The sequence below is a fragment of the Prionailurus bengalensis genome, chromosome E2 (assembly GCF_016509475.1).
Source record: "Prionailurus bengalensis isolate Pbe53 chromosome E2, Fcat_Pben_1.1_paternal_pri, whole genome shotgun sequence".
Classification (NCBI taxonomy): Eukaryota; Metazoa; Chordata; class Mammalia; order Carnivora; family Felidae; genus Prionailurus; species Prionailurus bengalensis.
The window spans coordinates 58,366,557-58,389,993 of record NC_057352.1 but is presented as its reverse complement, the minus strand read 5'-3'; the positions used below and the strand labels follow the sequence as shown (position 1 = coordinate 58,389,993).

At 58.5% G+C, this 23,437-nt stretch overlaps 1 protein-coding gene across 5 annotated transcripts in view; it reads right to left on the bottom strand.

The window, feature by feature from the left end:
* The window catches only part of KIAA0513 (KIAA0513 ortholog), a 58,067-nt gene that overhangs the window by 3,411 nt on the left and 31,219 nt on the right, over positions 1–23,437 (bottom strand). For 2 of the 5 annotated variants that reach the window (XM_043599801.1, XM_043599802.1), the window contains exons 2-10: positions 15,695–16,155; positions 13,347–13,446; positions 12,000–12,073; positions 8,851–8,921; positions 7,199–7,406; positions 6,399–6,439; positions 5,992–6,070; positions 4,184–4,261; positions 2,957–2,986 (exon numbers count right to left, since the gene is read on the bottom strand). In XM_043599801.1, the coding sequence (XP_043455736.1) occupies positions 2,957–2,986; positions 4,184–4,261; positions 5,992–6,070; positions 6,399–6,439; positions 7,199–7,406; positions 8,851–8,921; positions 12,000–12,073; positions 13,347–13,446; positions 15,695–16,023 (1,010 nt within the window). In that variant the 5' untranslated portion in view covers positions 16,024–16,155. Of the gene's footprint in view, positions 1–2,956; positions 2,987–4,183; positions 4,262–5,991; positions 6,071–6,398; positions 6,440–7,198; positions 7,407–8,850; positions 8,922–11,999; positions 12,074–13,346; positions 13,447–15,694; positions 16,156–19,433; positions 19,566–23,437 lie in introns of those variants that run through there. The other 3 variants (XM_043599805.1, XM_043599804.1, XM_043599803.1) reach the window with 2 other exon arrangements.

Genomic DNA, 23,437 nt, shown 5'->3' with positions numbered 1-23,437 from the left:
CCTCCCTGACGCGGACAGGGAGCCCCGTCCCCAAAGAGCCGCTTGCTCTGCGTTCGCGCAACGCCTGCCCGGGTTCTGACACGCTGCCTGGGGAGCCCAAACACACACTTGATCGCCTCGTCCTTCCCGGGATGAGGAGACCCCAAAGCTCACACGCTTTCTACTGACCCAGAGGGGACGTGCGCTTCGTGCTCGCCCAGAACGTTCTCTAGGAGACGAGAACACCACCCCCCCGTACCCTTGTCCGTGGTTCAAGGATGGGAGGTCCCGGGCCCATCCGACAGGCAGAGAGATGGGCAGAGGGGACAGGGCCCTACCGGCGCCCCGGGGGAGCGGGCGTACAGAACCCATCGGGGAGGCTCGCAGGCTGGCGCCACGTCTCCAGGCCTCCCTGGCTCTTTGGTGGGGTCCGCACAGCCTCCCGTCGCCAGGAGGCCCGGGGAGCAGGGGAGGCTGGACGCGCCGAAGGCCACGCTGCCCTGTTAGGCGGGGTCTTGGCGCTGCTGCCTTTCCCCGCCCTGGCTTCCGCGTGGCCAAGGTTTAGGCTCCATGCCCCTCCCCAGAGCACACAGATAAGAGCCCGGTCTGTCGGGGGCCCCCGCACACCGTCCCCCACGACCACCGTGAAGAGGCGCTAGGCCTCCGGCACCAAGTGAGAGAGTAACGCGGTGTGCGTGTGGCTGCGCACGTGGAGGCCTGAGGACGGAACCGCCCGTCCCGTGTGGGGGCACAGACACCAGCCCGCACAGCGTCTGGGGTGGGGAGGGGGTTCTCTGGGCAGCATTAATCCTGTGTCGCGACTGAGAGCCGTCTCCAGCAGCTCTCTGCAGTGTGCCATCTCCCCCTCCCCTGGCGGGGCGCCCCTGTCTCCAGGGGACCGGGGTCCGTCCAGCCCCGGCACGGACCGCTCCGTGCCCGGCCCCTCGGGCTGCCGGCAGGGGCAGATGCGTCTGTGGAGGAGACGCGCGTTTAAGCCCACTTCCCCTTAAAACTTAAGCTCTGGGTGATGAGTCTGACCCGACCAAGGTTAGGAGAGAGAGAGAAGCCGAGGGAGAGAAGAGGCGGAGTGAGGGAGTGAGGGGTGGGGGCAATGGAGAAGCCAAAGGAAGAGCAAAAGAACCAAGAACATCGAATCTTCGCTGCTCCCCACCCGCCGGGCGCAGGGCCACTCCGGCCGCTGCGGCTTAGTGGGAGGCCACAGGACATCAGGGGCACGAGAGCCGTGAGGGGCGGGGTCACTCCCTGTCTCCTCGTGCCGGTGACAGGACGCCCATGAAGAAACCCAGAATATGCTTCCAGGCATGATGCTCATCCCATCCCGTTCTCCTTCCCACCCTTTCCCTCCAGTGGTTACCCTTAGGATTGTCCAGGCCCACAAATCCCCATTCCACCATCGGGCCTGCCGTGTACAGTTGCACAGGCTGTGCAGTGCACAACCCCACACCATGTAGGAATGACTCAGGGGCTCTGACCCTCCTGACCTGGATGCTAAGGTGATTCTTTTTGCCATGGCTAGGGCTAGAAGTGGGACATTTAACCTGACCTCTGAAGAAAGAGGTGGGAGGTCATTAGCAATCCACTCATCAGGTGACGCCCGCAATCAAACCAATTCCTTACAACGGAGTTCAACACCCAGTGCTGGTCGAGGTCTCACAGCACACGGAGGGCAGAGCGTGTGTCGAAACTGCCACAGTGGGAATTTGGAGGTGAGCAACAGACACCTTTGGAAAAGGAGGCTTTTCCACCTCGGAGTATCATCAGCCAGAAAGCAGATGGAATGCTGGAGGTGGCAGGTTGCCCAGGGACCCAGAGCTCACCCTCCCACCCTGATCTCGAAGGAACACTCGCCCTTTGTCCGGGCTGGGCCCCGGGCGTGTGTGTGTGTGTGTGGTGGGGGCGGGGGACAGGTCCTAGATGCGTGGGGTCCGACCACGTCTGCTCTGGGTGAGAGGGCCCAGGGGGCCCGGAGGCCGGCATCCCCTTGTGGGCTCCGTGCCGACCAGTCTGGAGGTGGCCGGGATGTTCCAGCCCTGCTGGGCCTCAGGCGCGGTGCTAAGAAGCCTTGCCCTCGGGAGGCCGTGGCTAGTCGCGCCCCCACCCACAGAGACTGTGGGAATGCGGGGGGCTTTGTCCTAACGGGGGCATCCCAAGCCCAAGTGCTTCTTTTAAAGCCATCATAAGGCTGCCCAAGAAACAACATTTCTCATAAAACAATAAGCACTAAAAATACATCACTGATTAAAGGAAGCACACTTTGGGAAGTTTCCAGCAAAGAAACAATCATCGTATCAGAAACCGTATTTTGAAGAGGCAGGCCTTTCACTCTGAAAATATATTACAAAACATCTCTGACAAATACGAAGGTCAAACGATTAAAGTCAGACCCCACTGTGGCTCGAAGGAAGCAGCCCTGTTCTAGGCCTTTCTCTTCAGGGACCCCCCTCACACACACGCACACACAGACTCCAGGCCGCACGGTGGGCGGGAAGGAGGGGGCGGCTGTCCTCCCTCCCTGACCCCCGAGCCTGTCCCAGGGGCAGGGGTGGCCCCTGCACACCTGGGCGCCTGGCCGCGGAGAGGCAGGCGCTCCGCACCCATCCGTGGCTTCCAGCCGGGACCGGGTTCCCCGGTGTGAAGGCAAGGCGGGGGGCTCGAGGGCGGCTTAGGAGGGGCCGAGTGGCCAGGGCAAGGCTGGAGTCGCACAGAATCGGACTTTGCGGCTCACTCTCTGAACCGACCCCGGGCCTTCTGGGGTCTCGAGTGCCCTATCTGTTTCCTCTTCCTGGCGCTCTGTCCTCTGCGACCTCCCACCCGTCGCCGGCCTGTCCCAGGGCCGGGCGTGCCCCCGAGTCTGGGCTCCGCCCCCCGCGGCAGCTAGCGGGCAGCTCCCGCCCTGAGGCGGCCCTGGCGGGGACCCCGGCCCTGTTAACATGAACAAAGTCACGTGGACACACACCTCTTCTTCTCCTCCTCTCCAGCATCCCCTCTGGAGCGGCAGCAGAAACAGGTAAACAGAGGAACATGTCAAAGTCATGCAAGATATGTGGATGGAAAAAAGAGAACAGCGAAAGGGGAGCGTTATTACAGGCAGAAACAGAGAGACGCAGAGAGACGAGGTACTCGAGACCGTTCGTCCGCTGGGGGCCCGACAGCTACACAAGCGGCAAGAGGAGACCCCGTCCGCCTACAAGCACCTAAGCATTTCCTGCAGCCTGGCTTCCTGGCAGAGCGTGGAATTCTCTCTCTAGAATCTCCCGGATGGTTCCAGCATCTCCCCGCTCGGCGTGCTCCCTCCGCCTCCCTCGGGAAAGGCAGCCGCAGCACGCCGCAGGCCACCCCGCCCCGTCAAGGTGAGCTGCCCCCCAAAAAGAAAGGCTGTACTTGGGATCCCCCCGGTGCTAGCGGACCGGTCTTAAACGGCACGCACGTGCTCCCTCCTGCCAGGGAGAGTGACTGGGGGTGGGGGTGGGGGGGTCTCCCCCGGTTAGAGAGGTTCAGGGGCTTCAGGGTCCCATGACTGGGGAGGGGGCCAATAAGGGGACGCGGGACGGGGAGGGCTCCGCCGCACTTTCCTGCCCAGCCGCCATACGCAGTGGGCAATGTTGGCTCGCTGTGGCCGGAGAGGCAGTGACCTCCGGCCTCGGTGCCTCCGTGGAACGGTTTACAAAAGGGGTCTCCTGACGTGGCAAGACCACCCTCGGGGACGCTGGGGAGGTCTGTTCAGGCTGCAGACCAGAGGTGCAAGCTGAACGTAGCAGCTGTGTCTCCAGACTTCAGCTCTCTGAGCAGAGTCTGCGGCGGGGGCGGCCAGCCCTGCGCCCCACAGTCCTGTGGCCGCGGTTCGTGCTCAGGATTCTGATTTCTTACAGCGACAGGCAGAGTGGAGCCTGGGGGGGTCCCGATGGTTTCATTCTGGGGGAGTAGGCGGTTTTTAGGAGGGTCGGGGCAAGTCATGCCAGAGCCCGGGGCAGAAAGCGCTCATGCAAGCTGCGGGCACCCACCCACGAAGCTGTGCGTGCCCAGGACCCTCCAGGCAGCTTGCAGGGCACCGGGGTCAGAAGGAGCTGAATGAGACACAGACGCCATGGACTCAGCCATCCTGCTTTCCTCTTCAGAAACCGGAAAATAGAGCCACTCCCTGGTCTTGTCCCCCAAGGCGAAGCGAGCCCAGGCGTTGCCCTACCTGGTGGTGGGAGACCGTTTTCTCCTCTCACAGTGCACAGCGTCAAAGAAAGCCGCGTTCCAGAACCTCAGCGTGTGCCTGCGAGACAGAGGTGTGCGTAAGTCCTCTCCGGGGAGGGCTGGGAGGCGGGTCTCAGCACACGGCAGGGGTAAGGACGCAGAGTCCCACATCTGTAGGAGTTTCTGATGAGCCTCAGACGCGGAGCGGACGAGAAAAAAAACGAGCATCCGCCTCTGTCCCAAACCGAGGTGGCGCTCCTGGCTTCCGGCCAAGGGTCACGACAGCACCTGCACCCCTCTCCCAGGACAAAGGCGCAACGCGGGCGGTGTGTGGGCAGGACGGCGGCCGGGCGGGTGAATCCTGCATCCATCGGGCCAGAGCTGAAGTTACCACCCGCGGGGCACGGACGAAGGCCGTCTTCCGCTTGTCCACCCGCGCGGGGCCTCCCAGAGGAAGCGGGGCATTTGGGGGCACCTGCTGCCTCAGGCCAGGGTCTAGTAACATAAATGGGAACCCGGCACCGACAGGCCACGTGCAGAGAACAGACACGTTCCCAGGGACACACGAGTCAGAAACGTTCTCCTTAAAGAACTACGCGTAGGGCGTGTGGGCCAAATCCGGCCACTGCCCCTGTTGGTGTCAGTCAGGTTCTACCGGAACACAGCCGTGCCCGGGCACATTGTCCGTGGCGGCTTTTGCACGGCAACAGCGGAGTTGAGTACTTGCCCGCAGAGCCTGAAATTTTTGTCGCTTGGCCCCTTCTAGAACGGGGTGCCAAGCCCGCTGCAGGTGATAAGGCAGCAGCCGAGTCGCAGCCCAGAAGGCCCGCGACAGAGCCCCGGACAGGTGTGACGTGGCCGGTAGCTTCTCCCTGCTTCCGCGGAACCTGGCCACGCTCCTGCGCCAAGTTCTCCCGGGGCCACACGGCGGTCTTCGAGGGAGGGGCGCGTGGGACACCCCGAGGGCTCTAGGTGCTGCCTCTCTGCCCGCTTGTGAGTGAACACAACCCAGGGATGGGAGGCTCCGGAGGGACTACGGCAGCACGAGAGGTCAAACAGAGCAAGACAGAGGGCAAGGTTTCCCCTGACCACCGATCTCTCGTTGTAATGACGACTTTCGTCTCTACACGTACGGAGGAAATAGCTTTACTGGGATAGAAGTCACATACCGTGAACTCAGTCTTTTAAAGCAGACAGTTTCACAGTTTCTAGTGTATTTGGAGTTGTGCCACCATGACCACTATCTACTTCCAGAACACTCCTCACCCCCCGTCCGGCACCCCCGTCCCCATTAGCAGTCTCTCCCCTCCCCCTACTCACCTACACTGGCTCCGGGGACGTGCCTAACCTGAACCGTCTCCTATGAACGGCATCAAACACCGGCTGGTCTCTTCCATCTGGCTTTTTCACCGGGCTAACTGTTTTCCAGGTTCCCCCACGCGGTCACCTGCCAGTGACTCTTTACGTGGCTGAATGCCGCGTGTCGCATTTCGCGTGTCCACGTGTGGGCATTCGGGCCCGCGCCACCCTTCGGCTATCACACACCCATGAGCGTAAGGTTTGCCTTGGCTTGTTCTGAGCACACCGTCGCTCACTGGGTGACTCGACGCCTAACACTTTGGGGAACTCCCAGGCCATTCTACACGGCGGGCGGCCCGGTTTACATTCCCACCGGCGCCGGAGGAGGGTTCTGATCTCCCCATGGCCTCACGGACACCTGCCGCCGCTCGCCTTTTTGATTGTGGCCCCCCTGGCGGGCAGTGACCGCGGTTTCTGGGGGAGACAACGGTGCCGGGGCTGCGGCCTTACCAGATGGGCTGCTGCTTCAGGTGCGTGTACAGATAGATCTTTTCCCCCTTCCTCTCTTCCTCCGGGCTGCACACGGTCACTGCGGGGCGGGAGGCCGGGGTGAGAAAGGCCGACCATGGCTCTGGCTGCAGCCATGCGTTGGCGAGCCCCTCGGGGACCCTCCCGGACAGGGAGTTTGGTTCCTGAGTCCTCTCCCCAGAGAGGTTTTCCCCAGAAGTCCAACACGAAATGACCGACCGGGTGGAGAGAAGTCAGGGGTCACGCACGGCATCATACGCTGCCGGGGGGGGGGGAAGGGGCCCAGATATTCACGGGCCACTCGGTGGGGCTGCTAATGCCCAGTGGCCGGGTCACAGGACCAGGGGCGCTGTGGTGGCGACACCCGGGCCCCCGCCGGGAGCACTCACCGGTCTTCTGCGGCTTCTCCTTGGGCTTGCTCTCCTCCTCCCTGGGGGAGAGACACCACAGCGGTGACAAAGTGACCCCCTGCACATTTTCTCAGCTCTACACTGCTGAGCCCGGATTATGTCTTGTAAGCGATGGGTACATTTACTGCGACTGTCTCTGAAAAAGTGTCATTAAAGCAACGCTACGTTTACCAATTGCCAATCTTCCAGAATTAAGATGTGGCATTTAGGCTACCTTGCCCCATTTTCTCTGAATCCAAAGCACCAGACGAGGAACGGAGCCAAGCCATGGTGGAAACCCGCCACCGGAGGTGACAGTGGGGGCCGCAGGGGGTGGACGGGCACCGGGAACCCGGGCACTCTCTTGCTGACGTGCCCCCTTTCCTGGGAGGTCTTCACTTCGACACCCCGTTCTCAAGTGCCCCGACCCAGAAGGCTCCCAAGCTCCTGTGGGAGAACAGCTGTCCCGGGGGACAGTGGTCTCTCCACCGCCCACTGACCCTCACCAGAGGGCTTGTGATCCCACTCCTGCCCGCAGGCAGTTTCCACACGCTCCCCATCAGTCCCCCAGGGGGCACCCCTGCCCAGCAGCCAACCCAATGGCATTTGCAAAGCACAGAAAACTCGGGCTGAGGACTCACACGGGGCCGGCCGCCACGCTTCCTGGGAGCGGCTGGCAGGCCCCCAAGGTCACCAGACTCCCCCCCTGCCAGGCCAGGGCCTCCCCGCCACCGCCACTGGCGGGCCGAACGCGGCCTCTGCTGTGGGTCCCAGAGGGACGCACACCCGGCGACACCTACTCTGGTTTCCTGACCAGGGGTCCCTTCAGCTTGGTCTCCAGCCCCCCGAAGAAGCCCTTGACGTTCTCCGTCTTGGCCGACGTGTTCTTCAGCAGCCGCTCGGCGATGTCCTTCTTCTCTGCCAGCCAGCTGTTGGCAGACTTGAGGTAGGAGTCGATGCTCCCCGCGGGTTTCTCCTTGGACTCGGGGGGCAGCAGCTGCGGCTTGCCTGGAGGGGGGAGAGGCGGGAGGGGGCAGGAATGGAACCACATTGCGTGGCAGGAGCCGTTCTGTGGCGGCGGCCGCGACACGCAAAGGCCCCCAGACGCCCGGGAAGGCGGAGGGTGGCGCCTACTGTGTACGAGAGGGCAGACAGGCGCACGGGGGCTAAAAGAAACAGGTGAGGAGCCAGCACCGAAGAAGCTGGAGGGCCTGAACCAGGAGCGTGGCTTCCCGGGAGACGACGGTAAATAGGCCAAGGCCCCCTGCAGCAAAGGGTCTCCTGCAGCACAAGGCGCCCCCTACAGGCAGAGGGTCTACCCGAGGTCAAGGCGCCCCCTACAGGTCAATAGGTCTCCTGCAGGTCAAGGCATCCCCTACAGGCAAAGGGTCTAGCCGAGGTCAAGGCGCCCCCTACAGGCCAAAGGGTCTCCTCTGAGTCAAGCTGCCCCCTTCAGGTCAAGGCACGCCTATAGATCAAGACCCTACCTCAGTCAAAGATACCTACTTTGGGGCAAAGTGCCCCCTCAGGCTAAGGTGCTGAGTGTCCCCTACTAATGTAAGCTGCTCTGTGCACAGATGTGACTCAGACGAGCCGCATCCGCTGTTCTTTGAGAAGGAGGAGCCACGGTTTGGACCAGGGGATCCCATGGATGGAGGGCCCGCCCAGTGCTGGCCTGGCCTCGAGCTGAGGCCGCCTGACCGGCTATCGCCAGCAGAAGCGAGGCATGGCGAGGATGGGCAGCCGGGAGCGGAGAGAGGGCGAAGCCACGCTGCAGAGGACGTGGGGTTACAGCACGAGAGCAGACCCGTGTGTCCTGGGGGGGTGGGAAGGGAGGCCAGGCTTAGCACTGCCCTGACCCGGCTCTGGTCCACACACAGGCCCCAAGTGGCCTTCTGCCGACGGCGGCCTGAACGAGTCCCTCTGTCATGCCCAAGGAACTTCACACAGGGAGCCTCGAGCTCCGATTACCAGAAAGTTCCAGCGCAATGAGCCAGAAGAGCTGTCAGATCTCGGGATGAAGAAGAACCCACACTCTTCGTGAGGGCCTCTCCAGCCCACACCCAGGGACGCTTTCCTCCCTAAGACCCTGGCCCGCTCCCCCCATCTCTCTTCAACAGCCATCCACCTCACATCTTGCTAAAACATGAAACCGATGTCCTCACATCCTGCTATTCCCGAATAGCAACGTCCCGCCAAACGAACTTATTCTCTCTCCTCCCAGCTGCTGGGTGGTCTCCTCCCTACCACGGATAGTCAACCTCGTGACCCACGACACAGACCTCGTCTTCTCCTGTTTTAGGAATCTCACTCATCGGGGGCTATTGTTTCCTGGAAGCCTCACGCCTTTGCCTCTAATCGGGAGGAAACCCTCACTTGCTGTCACGTTACAGGTTGACAAGTCTGGGGTCTCCACGTTCGGCCCCACGGCCGCCGCGTCCCCGGGCCTTACCGATGTGGTAGTAGGTGAAGCACATGGTCATGAGGTTCTTGGCAGGCCCGAAGTCGTCCATCTGGTGGCACCTGATACGGGAAGCAAGGCTGACTGAGTAAAAAATTGTCGCGCCCGGTTTTCTCCCTGCAAGTTCATGAAACAAGACCTCGACGTTTTGTAAGCACGTCCAAATTAATACTTCACTCCCCAGATGCTATGGAGAGGCAACAAAGATAATCCCCAATTAGGTGAGTTACCCACGGGCACACAGCTGGGGACGGCTGTGATCCTGGGCGGGAAGGCGTTCCTGGCCTCTCCCTCGGCCTGGCCTCCCTCCCTTCGAGGCAGAACAGGAAAGGCTCAGGACGCTTAATCCTACACACAGGAGCAGCGCCAGGACTGGAAGTCGGGCCTCGGGTCTCAGGCCAAAACCACTGGCCCCAGGCCGTGCGGCCCTCCAGCCCCTAGTTCTCAGGAATCAGCAGTGAATCAGAGGGTCCGTGCTGTCCGTGGTTTTCGGTTACATCAGAACTGAAGTTACAGACACTGAAGTTCCTGAGTTAGGTCGGGATCACCGCGAGGGTGGTTAAGATGTGGACTACCGGGCCCACCCCCAGAGTCTGGTTGTGTGGGCCTGGGGCAGTCGGCCTAAGAACTTGTATTTCTAACATACTGCCTTGTGAAGCTGATGTTCTGATGCTCCTGGGCCCCGGGACAGCACTTTGAGAACCACTGGGAATATGAATACCTCCCTGCCCTACGTCACTTGCTGAAAAATCTAATTAGTATACACAAGAACCTTTCTATACTCAAAAATGTTCTCCAGATGTAAAGGATTATCATTATGGTATTGTTCTTACTATGTTAAGATGTATGAGCTACACAGAGGTCCGGTCAACTCAGCAAAGCGAAAAGGGGGGGGGGGGCGGGAAATCTTCAAACAGGGGCCCCGTCTGCTGCTAGGAATGTGCACCGTGACAGCTGCAGATGGGACGGTGACGTCTAGCAGCACGCGAGCCAGGGCAGATGAGGGAGAGGAACTATCTACCATCCAGAGGGCATGAGTCGGAGAAACGCTGGCACGTTCAGATATCAGAACATCACGGGGCCGTCACAAATGCAGAAGTGCGTGTGGGTGCAGTGCCTTTCCTGGAAAGACACAGATTCTCTGGGGTGCACACCATCCACAGGAGTCATTGTCAGGGGGAAGACCGCAGGAGCCAGGGCAGGGCTGTGTAAAGAGGATCCCCTCTCCATTTTAGGCGCTGTGCCTCCCTATCCTGTGCTTCTGCACTTTTCTTTCCCGTTTAGTTCCTAACCTTGGATGAGTATTATTTAAAAAAAAAAAAAAAAGGGGCGCCTGGATGGCGCAGTCGGTTAAGCGTCCGACTTCAGCCAGGTCGCGATCTCGCGGTCCGTGAGTTCGAGCCCCGCGTCGGGCTCTGGGCTGATGGCTCGGAGCCTGGAGCCTGTTTCCGATTCTGTGTCTCCCTCTCTCTCTCTGCCCCTCCCCCGTTCATGCTCTGTCTCTCTCTGTCCCAAAAATAAAATAAACGTTGAAAAAAGAAAAAAAAAAAAAGAAAAAAAAAAGTCGATGGACTTTATCTAGACAGTAGGGTCAGGGCCAGTTAGCTTTCAATATAAAGAGAATATAAAACTTCACTAAAATGCCAATAAAATCATAGAAGACTGTAAATAAAAGTAAAAACGAAAGACATTCATAAGCTAGATATTTTTTAAAAAACTCACAAACTTTAAAACTTAGTAAATATTTAAAACATATTACAAGGTCTCTTTCTTTTCTCCCAACCACACACAAAAATACATACACTCGCAAAGCAATGGGGGAGATTCTGTGTTTCGGTCCGGTTGGAATTTGAAGGGAATTTCCTCCCCCCCCCACCCCAACTTTATTTAAGGGAAAATTCAAAGGAAGTGGAGAATGAAATACTTCTGTCGCCAAGCGGAACAGGTGCAGTCTCTGTAAAATACGGATTCGTGAGAATTCCTACCGATGTGACTGGAAGCTGAGTGGTCTCAGTGCCGGTGAGCCTGTTGTGCACAAGACAGCTGGGCCTGCTTGGAAACTGCCCCCTCCCCCCCCCCTTCCCGCCGCCCCTTGCCAGCTCCGAGACCCAGAAGCCCCCCACGGGAGCCTGTCTTCAACTTGGGACATTCTGAGCAAGTGCCGGAAACATGGGGATCCTCCTTTTTAAGGTCTTTCCCCTCCAGTCCGTGCTCCACGTTCGTGGGGGAACAGAGAGAGGTGAGGGGACATCCAGACACAGGGGGGCTAAGGGTCACAAGAGCAGCTACCTTTCTGCGGGGAGGAGGGCGTTTTCAAGCCTGGAAGGGCAATGGGGACATGGGGACAAGCCACGGGGCTGCTTTGAGGCCATGATGACGGAAGGAGGGTAAGCGGGGGCACAAATGACTGTCAGATCGGGGCTTCCCCCCACCCTGTCCTTTCCCACCCACGGTGCCTTGCCTCCCCTCCCCCCGCATCGGTAAAGCTGCTGTCCCACGTCTCCAAGGCAGAGCCACATCCCCTCCATTTCATGCTGGGGGGAAGGGGGGGGGGGCTGTCGCCTGCGCTGACGCAGGTCCAGGATGAATGACGTGGGTCTGGCAGCCCTAGAGCCCCGCGGCCTGAGGGGGAGAGAGCCCGTGACTCACTCACGTGGCCTGCCTCCCCCACGCACACCCCCTGCGGGGACTACTGTGCTGTCTGTGATAAAAGGCTCCGGCGGGGTCTAATTAGCACGCAGGGCAGGCTGCACTCATCGGATCCGATCCGATCATTAGGTGGGCGCTTGTCTAGTTCCAAGTCCTTCACGGCAGGAAATCAAGAAAACGCCACCGCCCTGCGCAGGAGGGCACGGTCAAGTGCGTGTTATCCCAGCCTGTCCCGAGGGCCCTGGCGGAGGGATCTGCTCAGGCACAGGTGCAGTGTCCTACCCTCTCCTGCGGGGGGCCTGGGGGGAGGACCCAAACTCCCTCCCGCGAGAGGCCGGCACGGCCTTGCCTCTCGGTGGATGCCGGGATTTCCGAGCAGGTGGAGCAGGTGCTGTAAGGCCTGGGTTAGGACGGGGCAGGACGGGGGTCGGGGGGGGGGGGGGGGGAGACACGCTCGTAGGACAAAGGCTGTGAGCAACAGCACGACTTACTCGAACAGGACGACGGCGAAAGACTGCACCAGGCGGTAGAAGGTCGCCTCTGAGACGCACTTGGAATTGCAGCGCTGTCCAGGAACAGGGCAGACGCGTCACGGGGCGCGCAGGTGGCACAGGGCTTACCGCGCCGGGCACCGCTAGACGCAGCCGGGCCCGCGAGCCCCCGGCGGTAGCAGCCCCGCCTGCGCTACGGAAGCCGGGACCCCGGAAGCCGGGACCCCGTCGCTCGGCAAAGCCCAAGCCGACGTCTTCCCGCGTCTCCTCGGAAGTGTTAAGTCTAGGGATGCGACACACCCGCCCACACGACACAGAACAGTTTGGAGGGACTAAACCCCCCAAACGGCAACACGGCCGATTTCTGGGTTGTAGATTTATGGGTCGCTTCTCTATTTTTGCTGATCTGCATCTTCTAATTTTTCTTGGAGGCAATAAATCGTGATAAAGACACTTTAAAAGCCGGGGCGCCTGGGCGGCCCCATCGGTGAAGCCTCCGACTTGGGCTCAGGTCATGATCTCATGGTTTGTGGGTTCGAGCCCCGCATCCGGCTCTGCGCTGACGGCTCAGAGCCCGGACCCTGCTGCGGATTCTGGGTCTCCCTCTCTCTCTGCCCCTCCCCTGCTCACGCTCTGTCTCTCTCTCCTTCAAAAATAAACATTAAAAAAAAAAAAAATTAAAGTAAAAAATACTTTAAAGGCTAAGAGCTGAAGCTACTTTACAGAAAAAAAAGGACCTAGCAGGTATTTACCAAAAAAAAATTCTTTTCTGAATTCACATGGCTGTCACTGCCTTGATGATCTTTGTAAAAACTGAATATTGTGGGTTATTGAATAAAACTATGCATGGACACAGTCCACAAGCTTGCCCTTAAAAAACTTGTGCCGGGCACCTGGGTGGCTCAGTCGGTTGAGCGTCCGACTTGATTTCGGCGCAGGTCATGATCTCACGGTCGTGAGATCGAGCCCCACGTCAGGCTCCGCCCTGACGGTGGTGCCTGCTTGAGATTCTTTCTCTGTCCCGCTGCCCATCTCCCCCACTCACTTGCTCTCTCCCCCTCTAAAATAAAATAAGTTGTGAGCAAAAACACAACAAAACTAACTCGTCTGTCATTTCACGCACTTGAAAGGCCGGTTTGCTCCCGTTTCTTTCTAGCGGGGGGGCATCTACACGAACTCCTTTTCCCACTTCCCGCCATTCTAACTAGGCCTTTTCAGAACGTCTTTGGGTAAGTTTTACTTGTTTTCCTGCTCGGTCATCTCCCTGGACTCTTTCCTCCAAAGTGGGTGAGGCAGACGTGGCCAGAGTGTCCCACATCACCAGCACCTGCCGTCACCACCCCTCACCTGGGCGCTCACGTATCGGGCAAACCACTCCCGGCCTTTTCCGTTCTCACTGCTACAGTACTCCCCAAACTTGGCTTTCTCCTCCTGGTCCAAGTCCTCCCTGAAAGGAACAGAGGAGAGGAAAGCAACTTTCAGTCCTCTGGAACAAACACGGCCACAGCAGGGGACGGGGGGGGGGGGGGGGAGGAGGAAGGAGTAAGTACTGCCCTGCCCCCCCCCACCTCTTTCCCGGCCCCGGCTCACCCCGCCCTCAGGCGACCCCCACGAGGAAATGGGGTCGTTTCTATTTCAAAGACAGGAGACTGGCTCAGGGGACCAGACACAGCAGGCGAGTGGCAAATGGGAGCTCCATCCAGACGTCCCGGCTCCAAAGCCCGTGTCCCATCCCCTCGGTCCTGCCTCCCGTGACATGGGAGCACCGGCCGGGGTCACACGACCCTCTGAGGGCCCGGTTCTCTAGCTCAGCCGCCTTCCCACTCATTGGTGAAGTCAGCACAGAGCCACAGCACATTCCAGAACACCTAACTTGCTCAGCCCCAGCAGGACACACCGCCTTGATGCGGGGGTCACGGTCAGTTACCATGAGGACCCAGCCTGCTCCCCTCTCTGACGATCCTGGCTCTGTGTGTGAGGGAGACTGGGGGACCCTGGAGGGGGTGGGGGAACCGAACGCTCCCCCGACCTCAAACCACTTCTGATCACTCTTCGTGGAAAGCCGATACGCTACCCCACATGTAGAGGCAAAACAAAGGAACGGCAGAAGGCTGAGGCTCAATCAGCTCGTGCGATTTTTCATTTATTTAAGGTTTTGTGGGAAACATCTTGGTCTCACTTATCCCAAAATACCAACACCAGATGCAACAGGAGAAGGTGCCAGCCGGTTTGCAACGATTTCTGGAATGCTCTCGAAGACGCGTCCAGCTCAGCTGTCCTTGCTCCGTACTGCTGACGGGCTGTGGCAAATATAGATCGGCCTTCCCGACAGATTAGCAGGCTTCTGGGCTTTCTCCCCTTTCATTAACTGGGTGTGCTCAGAGGAAGCTGACTCATTCCAGTGTTAGTCAAACAGAATTAGGAGGGAGCCAGATCTACTGCTCTCCCAGAATGCGTTCAAAATCAAACACGAATGCATGCTGGGAGAGTCCGATATTCGGATTTCACTGAGCTCTTCCCTTTTTTCTTTTTCCTTTTCTTCATGTTTTATTATTATGTATTTCAGAATTTTAAAAAGATTTATTTATTTTTGAGAGAGAGACAGAGCACGAGCAGGGGAGGGGCAGAGAGAGCCGGAGACAGAACCCGAAGCGGGCTCCAGGCTCCGAGCTGCCAGCGGAGAGCCTGACGCCGGGCTCGAACCCAAGAACTGTGAGATCGTGACCTGAGCCGAAGTCGGACGCTGAACCCACTGAGCCACCGGGGGCCCCTGGTCTTCCCCCCTCTTCTAACTGCGAAGAAAACGGAGACACACCTGGCAAAGGCGGGCGTCAACCTCGCCAGATTACAAACAAGGGACCCAAAGCGCGTAGGAAATAATGCCTCTCTGCACTGTGTCAACAGGCAGAAGTTCCTCCTGTGTTAATAAAACTGGAAACTTATCCTGTGGGGTCCTCGGCTCCTCTCACCGAAGGGCGTGTGCAGAGGTTTGGTTAGAATGGAGATTCAGACTCAGTGGGCCTGGCCGGGGCCCGAGACCCGCACTTGCCCCAAGCTCCCCGGACGCTGACGCTGCGGGTCCACAGACCACAGACGGGAGGCAAGGCCGCCAGGGACTAGCGGGCGGCCGGGACGCAAGGCAACGGCTGACGTCAGAAGCCCAGGGCTTTGGGTTTGCGCCCCACCCCCACGTGGAGATGCGGACAAGCGGGGACCCACCCACAGACACCCCCTCCTCCGCCTGATCCCAACCCCCCTCCGCTCCGTGTGTTCCCTTGCCAGGGCGCCTATTTACACCCCAAAAAACTGCGAAGGAAAGGCAAGAGAGAGGAGCAAGCGGGGCGCCTGGGGGGCTCGGTCGGTTGGGCGTGCGACTTGGGCTGGGCTCATCATCTCGCAGTTTGTGAGTTCGAGCCTCGCGTCGGGCTCTGCGCGGACAGCATGGAGCCTGCTTGGGATTCTCCCTCCCTCTCTGTCCCCTCCCGCACGCGGGCTCTCTTTCTCTTTCAAAATAAATAAATTAAAAAAGAAAACAGAAGGAGGACCAAGGAAGGGCCCCCACCCTGGCAGCTGCTGAAGGCCCCGCTGCCCACGAGCACGAAGAGGAGTCTGGGAAACGGAAAGTCTCCGGCCCCACCGGCAGGCGCGGGAGCGCAAGCCCCACCCCGGCGGAGAGCCGCGTCCCGGGGGCTCACCCTCCAGAGAAGATCTTGTCCACGTAGCCGCGCATGAATTCCCGGAGCTCCTGGGTCTCCTCGTCCTCGGCCGACTCGGCGCTCTGGTTGGAAGAGAAGGACTCGTTGGAGGAGGAGCGGCGGTACTGGTCCCAGGACGGGTGTGAGGGCAACTCGCCCATGTCATTCTCGCTGTCCGCGGACTCCGTGGTCTCGCTCTCCGAAGCCCCGTCGCCCTGCGAGCTGTCCCCATCCTGCAGCTTCGGAGGCAACGCCTCCAGGGGCGAGGGCGCGGCTGGCTCAGTCCCGAAGTCAAGCAGCGCGCCCACGGGCACCTCCGGGGCCTCCATGGTGTGGGGGGGATTCCAGGCGGACCGCGTTCCCGGGGGGCGTCAGTGGGAGCTGGAGGCCACGCACATGAGCTCCTCGGGCGCTGCTGGCCACCAGGCGTCGTCTGGGGCGGCTCTCGCGCCCTAAGGCATCTAGAAGGGAAGGCACATCAGCGTTACCGCTACGCCCGCGTAAGGGGAACACAGCTCTGAGACTCCAGACTCTGCCGAATCAGCGAGGCCCCAAGATTCCCTGGGTAGGGAACAGGCTCCAGACGTCCAGAATTCGGGACGTCTCTACATGGACATCGTTTCGTCACCGTCTACTTTGCTGTCACACGCCTGGCACGTGGTAGGCACTCGGTAACTCTTTGTCGAATAAACGCACGAATAAACACCAACGATCGGGATTCCTCCAAGCTCAACAGACTTCCGAGGCACCGCGCCTGCTGGCCCTCCCCCTGCCCTGGGCCACCAGAGTGATGCCACTAAACAAAAAGGCTGACCCCGGGCTAGAATCAGAACATCACCAAGGACACACGGGCCCGCTCCCTGCCGTTGGAGTCAGCGGCCATGGGAGATGGTGTCGCCCAGCTCGGCGGGAAAAGCCGCCTCTGCTAAGCACGTGGGGCCCCTCGGCTGCCGGCCTGGCGTCTCTTCCCTCCCGGGCTCCTTTCTGAGGAGACTTCCACTCAAAACCCAGAACCTCTGCAGGCCGCCACACAGACGTCCCTTCTCGCGTCCCTCGCACGCCCTCCGATGGCTTCCGAGTGTCGTGTGCCGCCCGGACCCCCCTTCTCCTTCCTGCCCCCTCCCTGCACACAGCCGGCTGGGGGACGGCGTGCATCTGTGGCGCCCGTTCCTTCTGCCGCTCCCCCTTCCCGCTCCGTGCCTTCTTCCTGCCTCCCCCTGCCCGGATGCCGTCCGTCGCCCCGGGCTGACACAGCCCCACCTCTCCCGAGCAGCTCACGCCACCCCTGTTCAAAAGTATTCAGCGATTCCTCTGCGCCCCTCCGTATTTGATTTGCACCCATTTGCAATTCCGTTAGCTTCACGGGTAGATATTAGCATTTCTGCCTATCCCTCTGGAGTAAGAGCCCCTGGAGCACCTGTGCAGGGGTCCAGCCTCCAGCACGGTCTCGACTAAGGGAGTGTTGGCCGCACGTCTGTGAACGGGTGGATACAGCTGCCCGTGAATGTGCTCGAAGGGCCGGGAGGGTCCACGATGGGACCGGAACCTTCGCACCTAAACGGGGTCGCCTGGCTGCCAGCTGGGGAGCCACCCCCCGGTTCTGCGACCCTCCCTCCCAGGTGAGGAGCGGCAGACAGCTCTCAGCAGGAAGCGAGATCTCGCCCTCCTGCCAGGTCAGCTCCCCCAGACAAGAGCGACCTCAAGACTGGACACGTCCTTCTCCTCACCCTCGGCAGACCCCAAGCATCTAGCCGACAGGTGGCCAGCGACACGGCCGCAATGCGTCTCCTGAGCGTAATTCAATATCAGAACCGCCTTTGCTGCCTGTTAAGAGCTTGATGCTCACAAATCGATCACGGGCTCCTCCGAATTCCCCAGCCCAGGATATTTTTAAATGCCCTGAGTCAGGGAGACGGAACGCTGGCTCCTTGCTCTTGGAGTAACAACGACACATCTTCGGTAGAGTCCTACGAAGCTTGCGCTGGCCCAAAAAAGAGAAGCGAACATCTCCACTTAAAAGAACTTTCTGGGCCAGGAGAGCAACGTGGGGTTTTTAGGGATTCAGGAGACAGCGCTACCACTCAGAGAGGCAGAGACTGAGGAGTGATGGTCTGGAGCTGGGGGCGGCCCTGACTCCCCTGCCACCACCTGTGCCCACGGGCTCTGCTCTCTGGGCCGGGGTCTCCCCGACTGAAACACTGTGGTCTAGCTTGAATTCTTTTTTTTTTTTTAAGTAGGCTTCATGTCCGGCATAGAGCCCCAAATGGGGCTCAAACTCATGACCCTGAGATCAAGACCTGAGCTGAGATCAAGAGTCAAGATGCTTAACCAACGGAGCCCCCCAGGTGCCCCAGTCAGGCTTGAATTCTAAGATCCTTCTGGCCACGACCTTCTCAGATTCTCCAAAGCACAGAAAATCACCCCTGTAACAACACACTGGATGTTAAAAACGGAAAAATCACACACTGGGAAAATGTGTGCAGTCAGTATGACAGAATTGGGTCAGTACTATCTGTATCAGAAATCCACCCACCCCAACCCGACCGAAAACTCTATATTTGAGTAGATATACAAACTATTCAAATAGGCAAGTCACAAAGGAGAAATACTATTGCTAAATGCTTAGGCAATTCTTCAGCCAACACTAATAACCACACAGGCAGATAAGCAAATTAAAACAATTAGGTGCCATTAGGTACTAAGTTAGCAGAAACTTTAAAATGCAATCTAAACGCTGATGAGGATACGGTCAAGTTAATACCCTCAAGTAACCCTGACAATAGGGAAAAATAAGGCTCTAGAAACTATTTTCATTTATGTATTTATTTATTTGTCAGTTGGTTGGGTTATGTAATCTCCACACGCACCGTGGGGCTCAAACTCATGACCCCAAGATCAAGAGTGCTGTGTTCTTCCGACTGAGCCAGCCAGGTACGCCTGGAAAGTATTTTCTATAGCTCTTACTTTTCTATCCTCTGATCCAAGAATTCAAATGCTAGAAATGTATCCTAAGAAAATAATTCAACTCAAAGCTAGTTACGTGGAGAAAAATGCTCCCTGTAATAACAGTATTTCTTTTTTTATTTTATGTTGATTGTTGAGAGACAGAGAGAGAGAGAGACAGAGCTCGAGGAGGGGAGGGGAAGAGAAAGGGGGGGAGGCACAGAATCCAAAGCACGTTCTAGGCTCTGAGCTGTCCGCACAGAGCCCGATGCAGGGCTCGAACCCGTGAACCGTGAGATCATGACCTGCGCCGAAACTGGAGACTTTACTGACGGAGCTACCCAGGGGCCCCAGCAACAACAGTATTTCTAATCCTGATAAATTGGGGGGTGGGGGGTGGGGGGTGGGATCTAAATACAGGAAACTGGCAAATAAAGTCTCACAAAGTGATGCAACAGTAATCAGTGATGATGCAGTTGGAAACAATTAGAACATGAGTGAATGATGTTCCCCTCACAGCCAAGTAAACAAAACGGTCTGCAGTCAAAAATATTTCCTGAGCGCCCCGCCCCCCACCCCCAACCCAGCATGCCGCCCTCTGGTCTGGCTGCTGCGAATATTGTAGGGCGTGAATTGCAATCTTCTTATGTAACAGTGAAGCCGACGTACAGAAAAGGGCCGGAAAAGAAGACAAGTGCATTACAGTCCCGGCACCTTTCGATTTTGTTCTGCATCACAGGGATGCAGTCTGTGAACAAGTAAAAATTCCGAGGGAAAGGGAAACAAACTTCCGTACCTCGAGACAGCGTCACGCGGCGAGACAGGCTGCACCCACGTACCCAGAGCAGAACCCGCAGCTTCGGGGCTTCGCGATCAGATCGAATTATCACAGCTATTTCTGGTCCGGCCTGAGGCTAGCAGGCGGCTCTCCCAGCGTCTCCCTAGCTTGAAATTCTGGGAGTAGGTCATCCTTTCCCAGAAGCCTCCTCCGTGGGCTCAGGAAGGAGGGAGAGGCACAAAGGGGAGGGAGAAGTGGCGGGGGACCCAGTCCCGGCGCGTGAGGGCGCCGTGGGCCACAGCGCGCAGACCCAGGCCCGCTGCAGAGCGGGGCACGGCCACCGCACACTGCCGGCCCCCGGGGCCCTCAGCCCGGGGATGCCGTCGCTCGTGGCAGAGAAGGCAGGGCTGCCGACTCGGGCCACGGAGCTCAGACACCAGGGAGAAGCAGCCGCCGGTGGTAAGGGCCTCGGAAGCATCCCACCGTCTTCCTTCAGGAAGGACGCATAATCATGAGCCTCCGTGCAGGACAAGGGGACGGTCGCTCTGAACACACAGGATCCCACACCTCGCGTGACCACCTATGTCGGGCCGGCCAGAGGGAGTGGGCCCCTCGGGAACCAACCGCACCGTCCCCGCTCAGAGCCACCAGGTGCGGCACTCGGGAGCGCAGACCCGGCGGCACCAGATCTAAAGAGCTTTCCGAAGAACTGCTGAAATGTACTACGTGAAATCCTCCAATTCCCCAACGCGGGCAGCGAATTCGAATTCATTTCAAAACACCTCGTGGGCCAAAGAAAACACATCTGTGCATCGTGCCCCAGTGCCTTTGGAGGCTCCCGCACCCACTCCAGGGCCGCAGACTCTGAGACCTGGGGTTTTAAATCACAGCAGCATCGTCCCAACTACGCCGCGTGCACACTGAAAGTGCTTTTCCGTGGCCTTGAAGTAGAACAAGCCTTCCTGTGATGGCACTTACACTTCACTTCCTGGGCCTTGGGGCACAAAGTTTCCACCAACCAAATGAGGCTAAAATTCTAACCAGGGGGCACCTGGGTGGCTCAGTCGGTGCAGCATCTGACTCCTGATTTCGGCTCAGGTCATGATCTCATAGTTCGTGGGATCGAGCCCCATGTCAGGCTCGGGGCTGAGAGCACCGAGCCTGCTTGGGATTCTCTTTCTCGCTCTCTCTGTCCCTCCTCCGCTGGCACGCGCCCTCTCTCTCTCTCAGAAATGAGTAACAAATAAGCTTAAAAAATGCATAAAAGTAAGTGAATAAAATTCTACGTCAACCTATAACCCAAAGGCCTTAACCACCCAACCCGCTCATCCAACAGATATCTCTTTTCTTTTTGCTTCTTAGGTAGGTTTTACGTCCCACCCTGAGGTGGAGAGTCACACGTGCTACTCACGGAGCCAGCCAGGTGCCCTCAACAAATACTTACTGAGCAGCTACTATGCGCCAGCCGGTGCACCAGCAGCCGGGGGTCCAGTCACGGATGAGGCTGTAAGGAGCATTTGGTGTTGGGCGGGCACAGGCTAAGAGATGGGGCGGAGGAGGGGTAAGGGGACGGGAGGGTAAGAGACACTTGATGAAACAGAAACCCAAACAACAGCTTCAGAAGTACTGAGCGCTGCTGCGGGTCCCCAGGCGATGTCCCCGAGAGCGCCGAGAAGGGCTTCTTTGGCCAGGGGGTCAGGAAGGCGGGTAAGAGCTGAGCGGGAAGGAGCACCGGCCGAGAAGACGCGAGGGTCCTCTGACACAGGAGAGCGGTCCAGGCAGAGGGAACAGCCTACACAAAGGGCCTAGGCAGCGAGGACTTTGGAAAGTTCGGGAACCAGGAGGCTGAGGGACAGCTGCGGGAGGAGTTTAGGCACAGGCATCTGTATGCACAGGACGGGAGCAAAGGGGCAGGCAGGGGCAGGCCAAGGCGGTCATGTTTTGACCTCCTCCCCTCCCCCATCCCCCCCTCTTCCCCCCCCACCCAGGCTTTCCCGCCCTGCCCTGCGGCCCCAGCTGCAGAAGGAACTCGGAAGGAGATTGCTTTCCTGTGGCTGCTCAGCCACATCCCCACGGGGCTTTGCTCAAACTCTGATTTCCCCAACCCGAGTCAGGACTTCTCCAGTAGGTGCACCTTGAGCAATCAGACGAGGCTCCCTGGGGGAGAATCCGGAACTTTCCGTAACTCTGCCCCTGGCCATCCACCTCAGGCAACTCCCTCTCTTTCAGTGTCCCCAAGAACTAGCAGACGTGCTGCTCTCACAAAAAGAGAAGGGCCCGCAAAGCCTCGCTCACTCCGTGACAGGCTGTCTCACAATCCCGTCCATCCAGCTTGTCCCTCATCACGCGACGTCAGCAACTCAAGCCTTGGAGACTTACTCCCAAGCACATAGCTAGGAAGCGACAGCGCCCACAATCCAACCGCAGGACCACCGCTCTTGACCACGAGGCTGGCCCCCTACAGCTCCCTCTGGGGGTACACTTCTGGAAGTGGGGTTGCTGGGTCAGAGCTTCGCACGTTACTAAGGCTGACGATGGGTGCTACCAAATCACCTTCCCCGAAGTCTGTTCTGTGGCCACACACACTCGGTGGGTTTTCGATCTGCACCGTCCTTCCACGTGTAAGGTCGAAACCCCAACGAGCCCCCAAATTCAGAACTCTGACTCATCTGCTTCACTCCGGGTTAAGTGCGGGGCAGCGTGCGAGGAAGGGCAGGTCCGGTCTGCACACCAGGGAACTGGGACCCACGAGGCCAGCTGTGCCTCTGCAGCCAGATCGTCCCACGAGCCCCAGCCTCTGACGAAGGCGTCTGGTTTGAGTCCTTTGCCTGACGACTGACCCAAACAGAGAAAGCCAGCCTCCTGCCTCGGGATCCAGCTCCCATCAGACTCACACTGGGAAAGTCATTCATTTTTTTTCAGTATTTTTTTTTAATGTTTATCTGTTTTTGAGAGAGAGAGACAGAGAGAGAGATCGAGCGAGCAGGGCAGGGGCAGAGAGAGAGGGACACACAGAATCCGAAGCAGGCTCCACGCGCTGAGCCCTGGGCACAGAGCCCGACCTGGGGCTGGAACTCTCGAAATGTGAGATCGTGGCCAGAGCCAAAGTCGGACGCCCAACCGGCTGAGCCCCCCAGGTGCCCCACATCCATTTTTTAAAAGATTTTCTTTTTAAGCAATCTCTACTTTGACCGAGTAGAGCGGGGCTCACGGAGAGGTGTTCTCGTCCTCCTGGCCCACGAGGAGAGGGTGAACGAGAGCCCTGCTGTGGCAACGGTGACACGGACAACAAAGGACATCGAGGCCAATATTATCAGAAGAGCTGACGCTTTCCGAGGCACAAAAATACGTAAAAACGTTGTTTGGGACCACTCTGTCACGCAGTTGGGCAGTACTCTGTTTTTACTCCTACTTTAGAGACGGAAGTCTGGGGCTGGGGGAGGCAGGTGCATGGCTGAGCGAGGTCACCGGGTGGGTGGGTGGGTGTGGAACAGGACCACCTGCTGTTCTAGGAGCAGAGGTCAAAGGTCCCTCGCAGCTACTGCCTGAGCTCCTGGGACATTTTGACCTCTCTCCAGCCACAACTTGAATGTCACCTGCTGGCACCTCCCGTAAAGTAGTGAGCTAACCTCCCCACAGAAAATCTGCCTTGCTTTGCCTAAGGGCTTGCTTTGCAGAGGGCCAGTGCAAATCAGGAAAACTGCACACCCCTGACGGATGCGGATTGCTTTACTGAAAGTCCTTGACCCTGAGACTCAAGTCCTAAGACTTTCAACCCCACCTGCTCTGTGCGAAACAGAGAGTCCAAACAGAGAGAAGGTGAGGGTCTTGGGTGAGAAGCAGAATATAAGGAACTCCCTCCTGCAGTCATCAGACTCACGTAAGCTCCGGGACTTAACCCTCTAATGATGGTTCACTCCCCAGACATGGGCATCCTATTGAATTCACATAGCCTTCTTCGCCTAGCATCAACTGGATGCCCTCTAGGCCTTTGCATTAAATTTTGTTAAGAAAATACAACC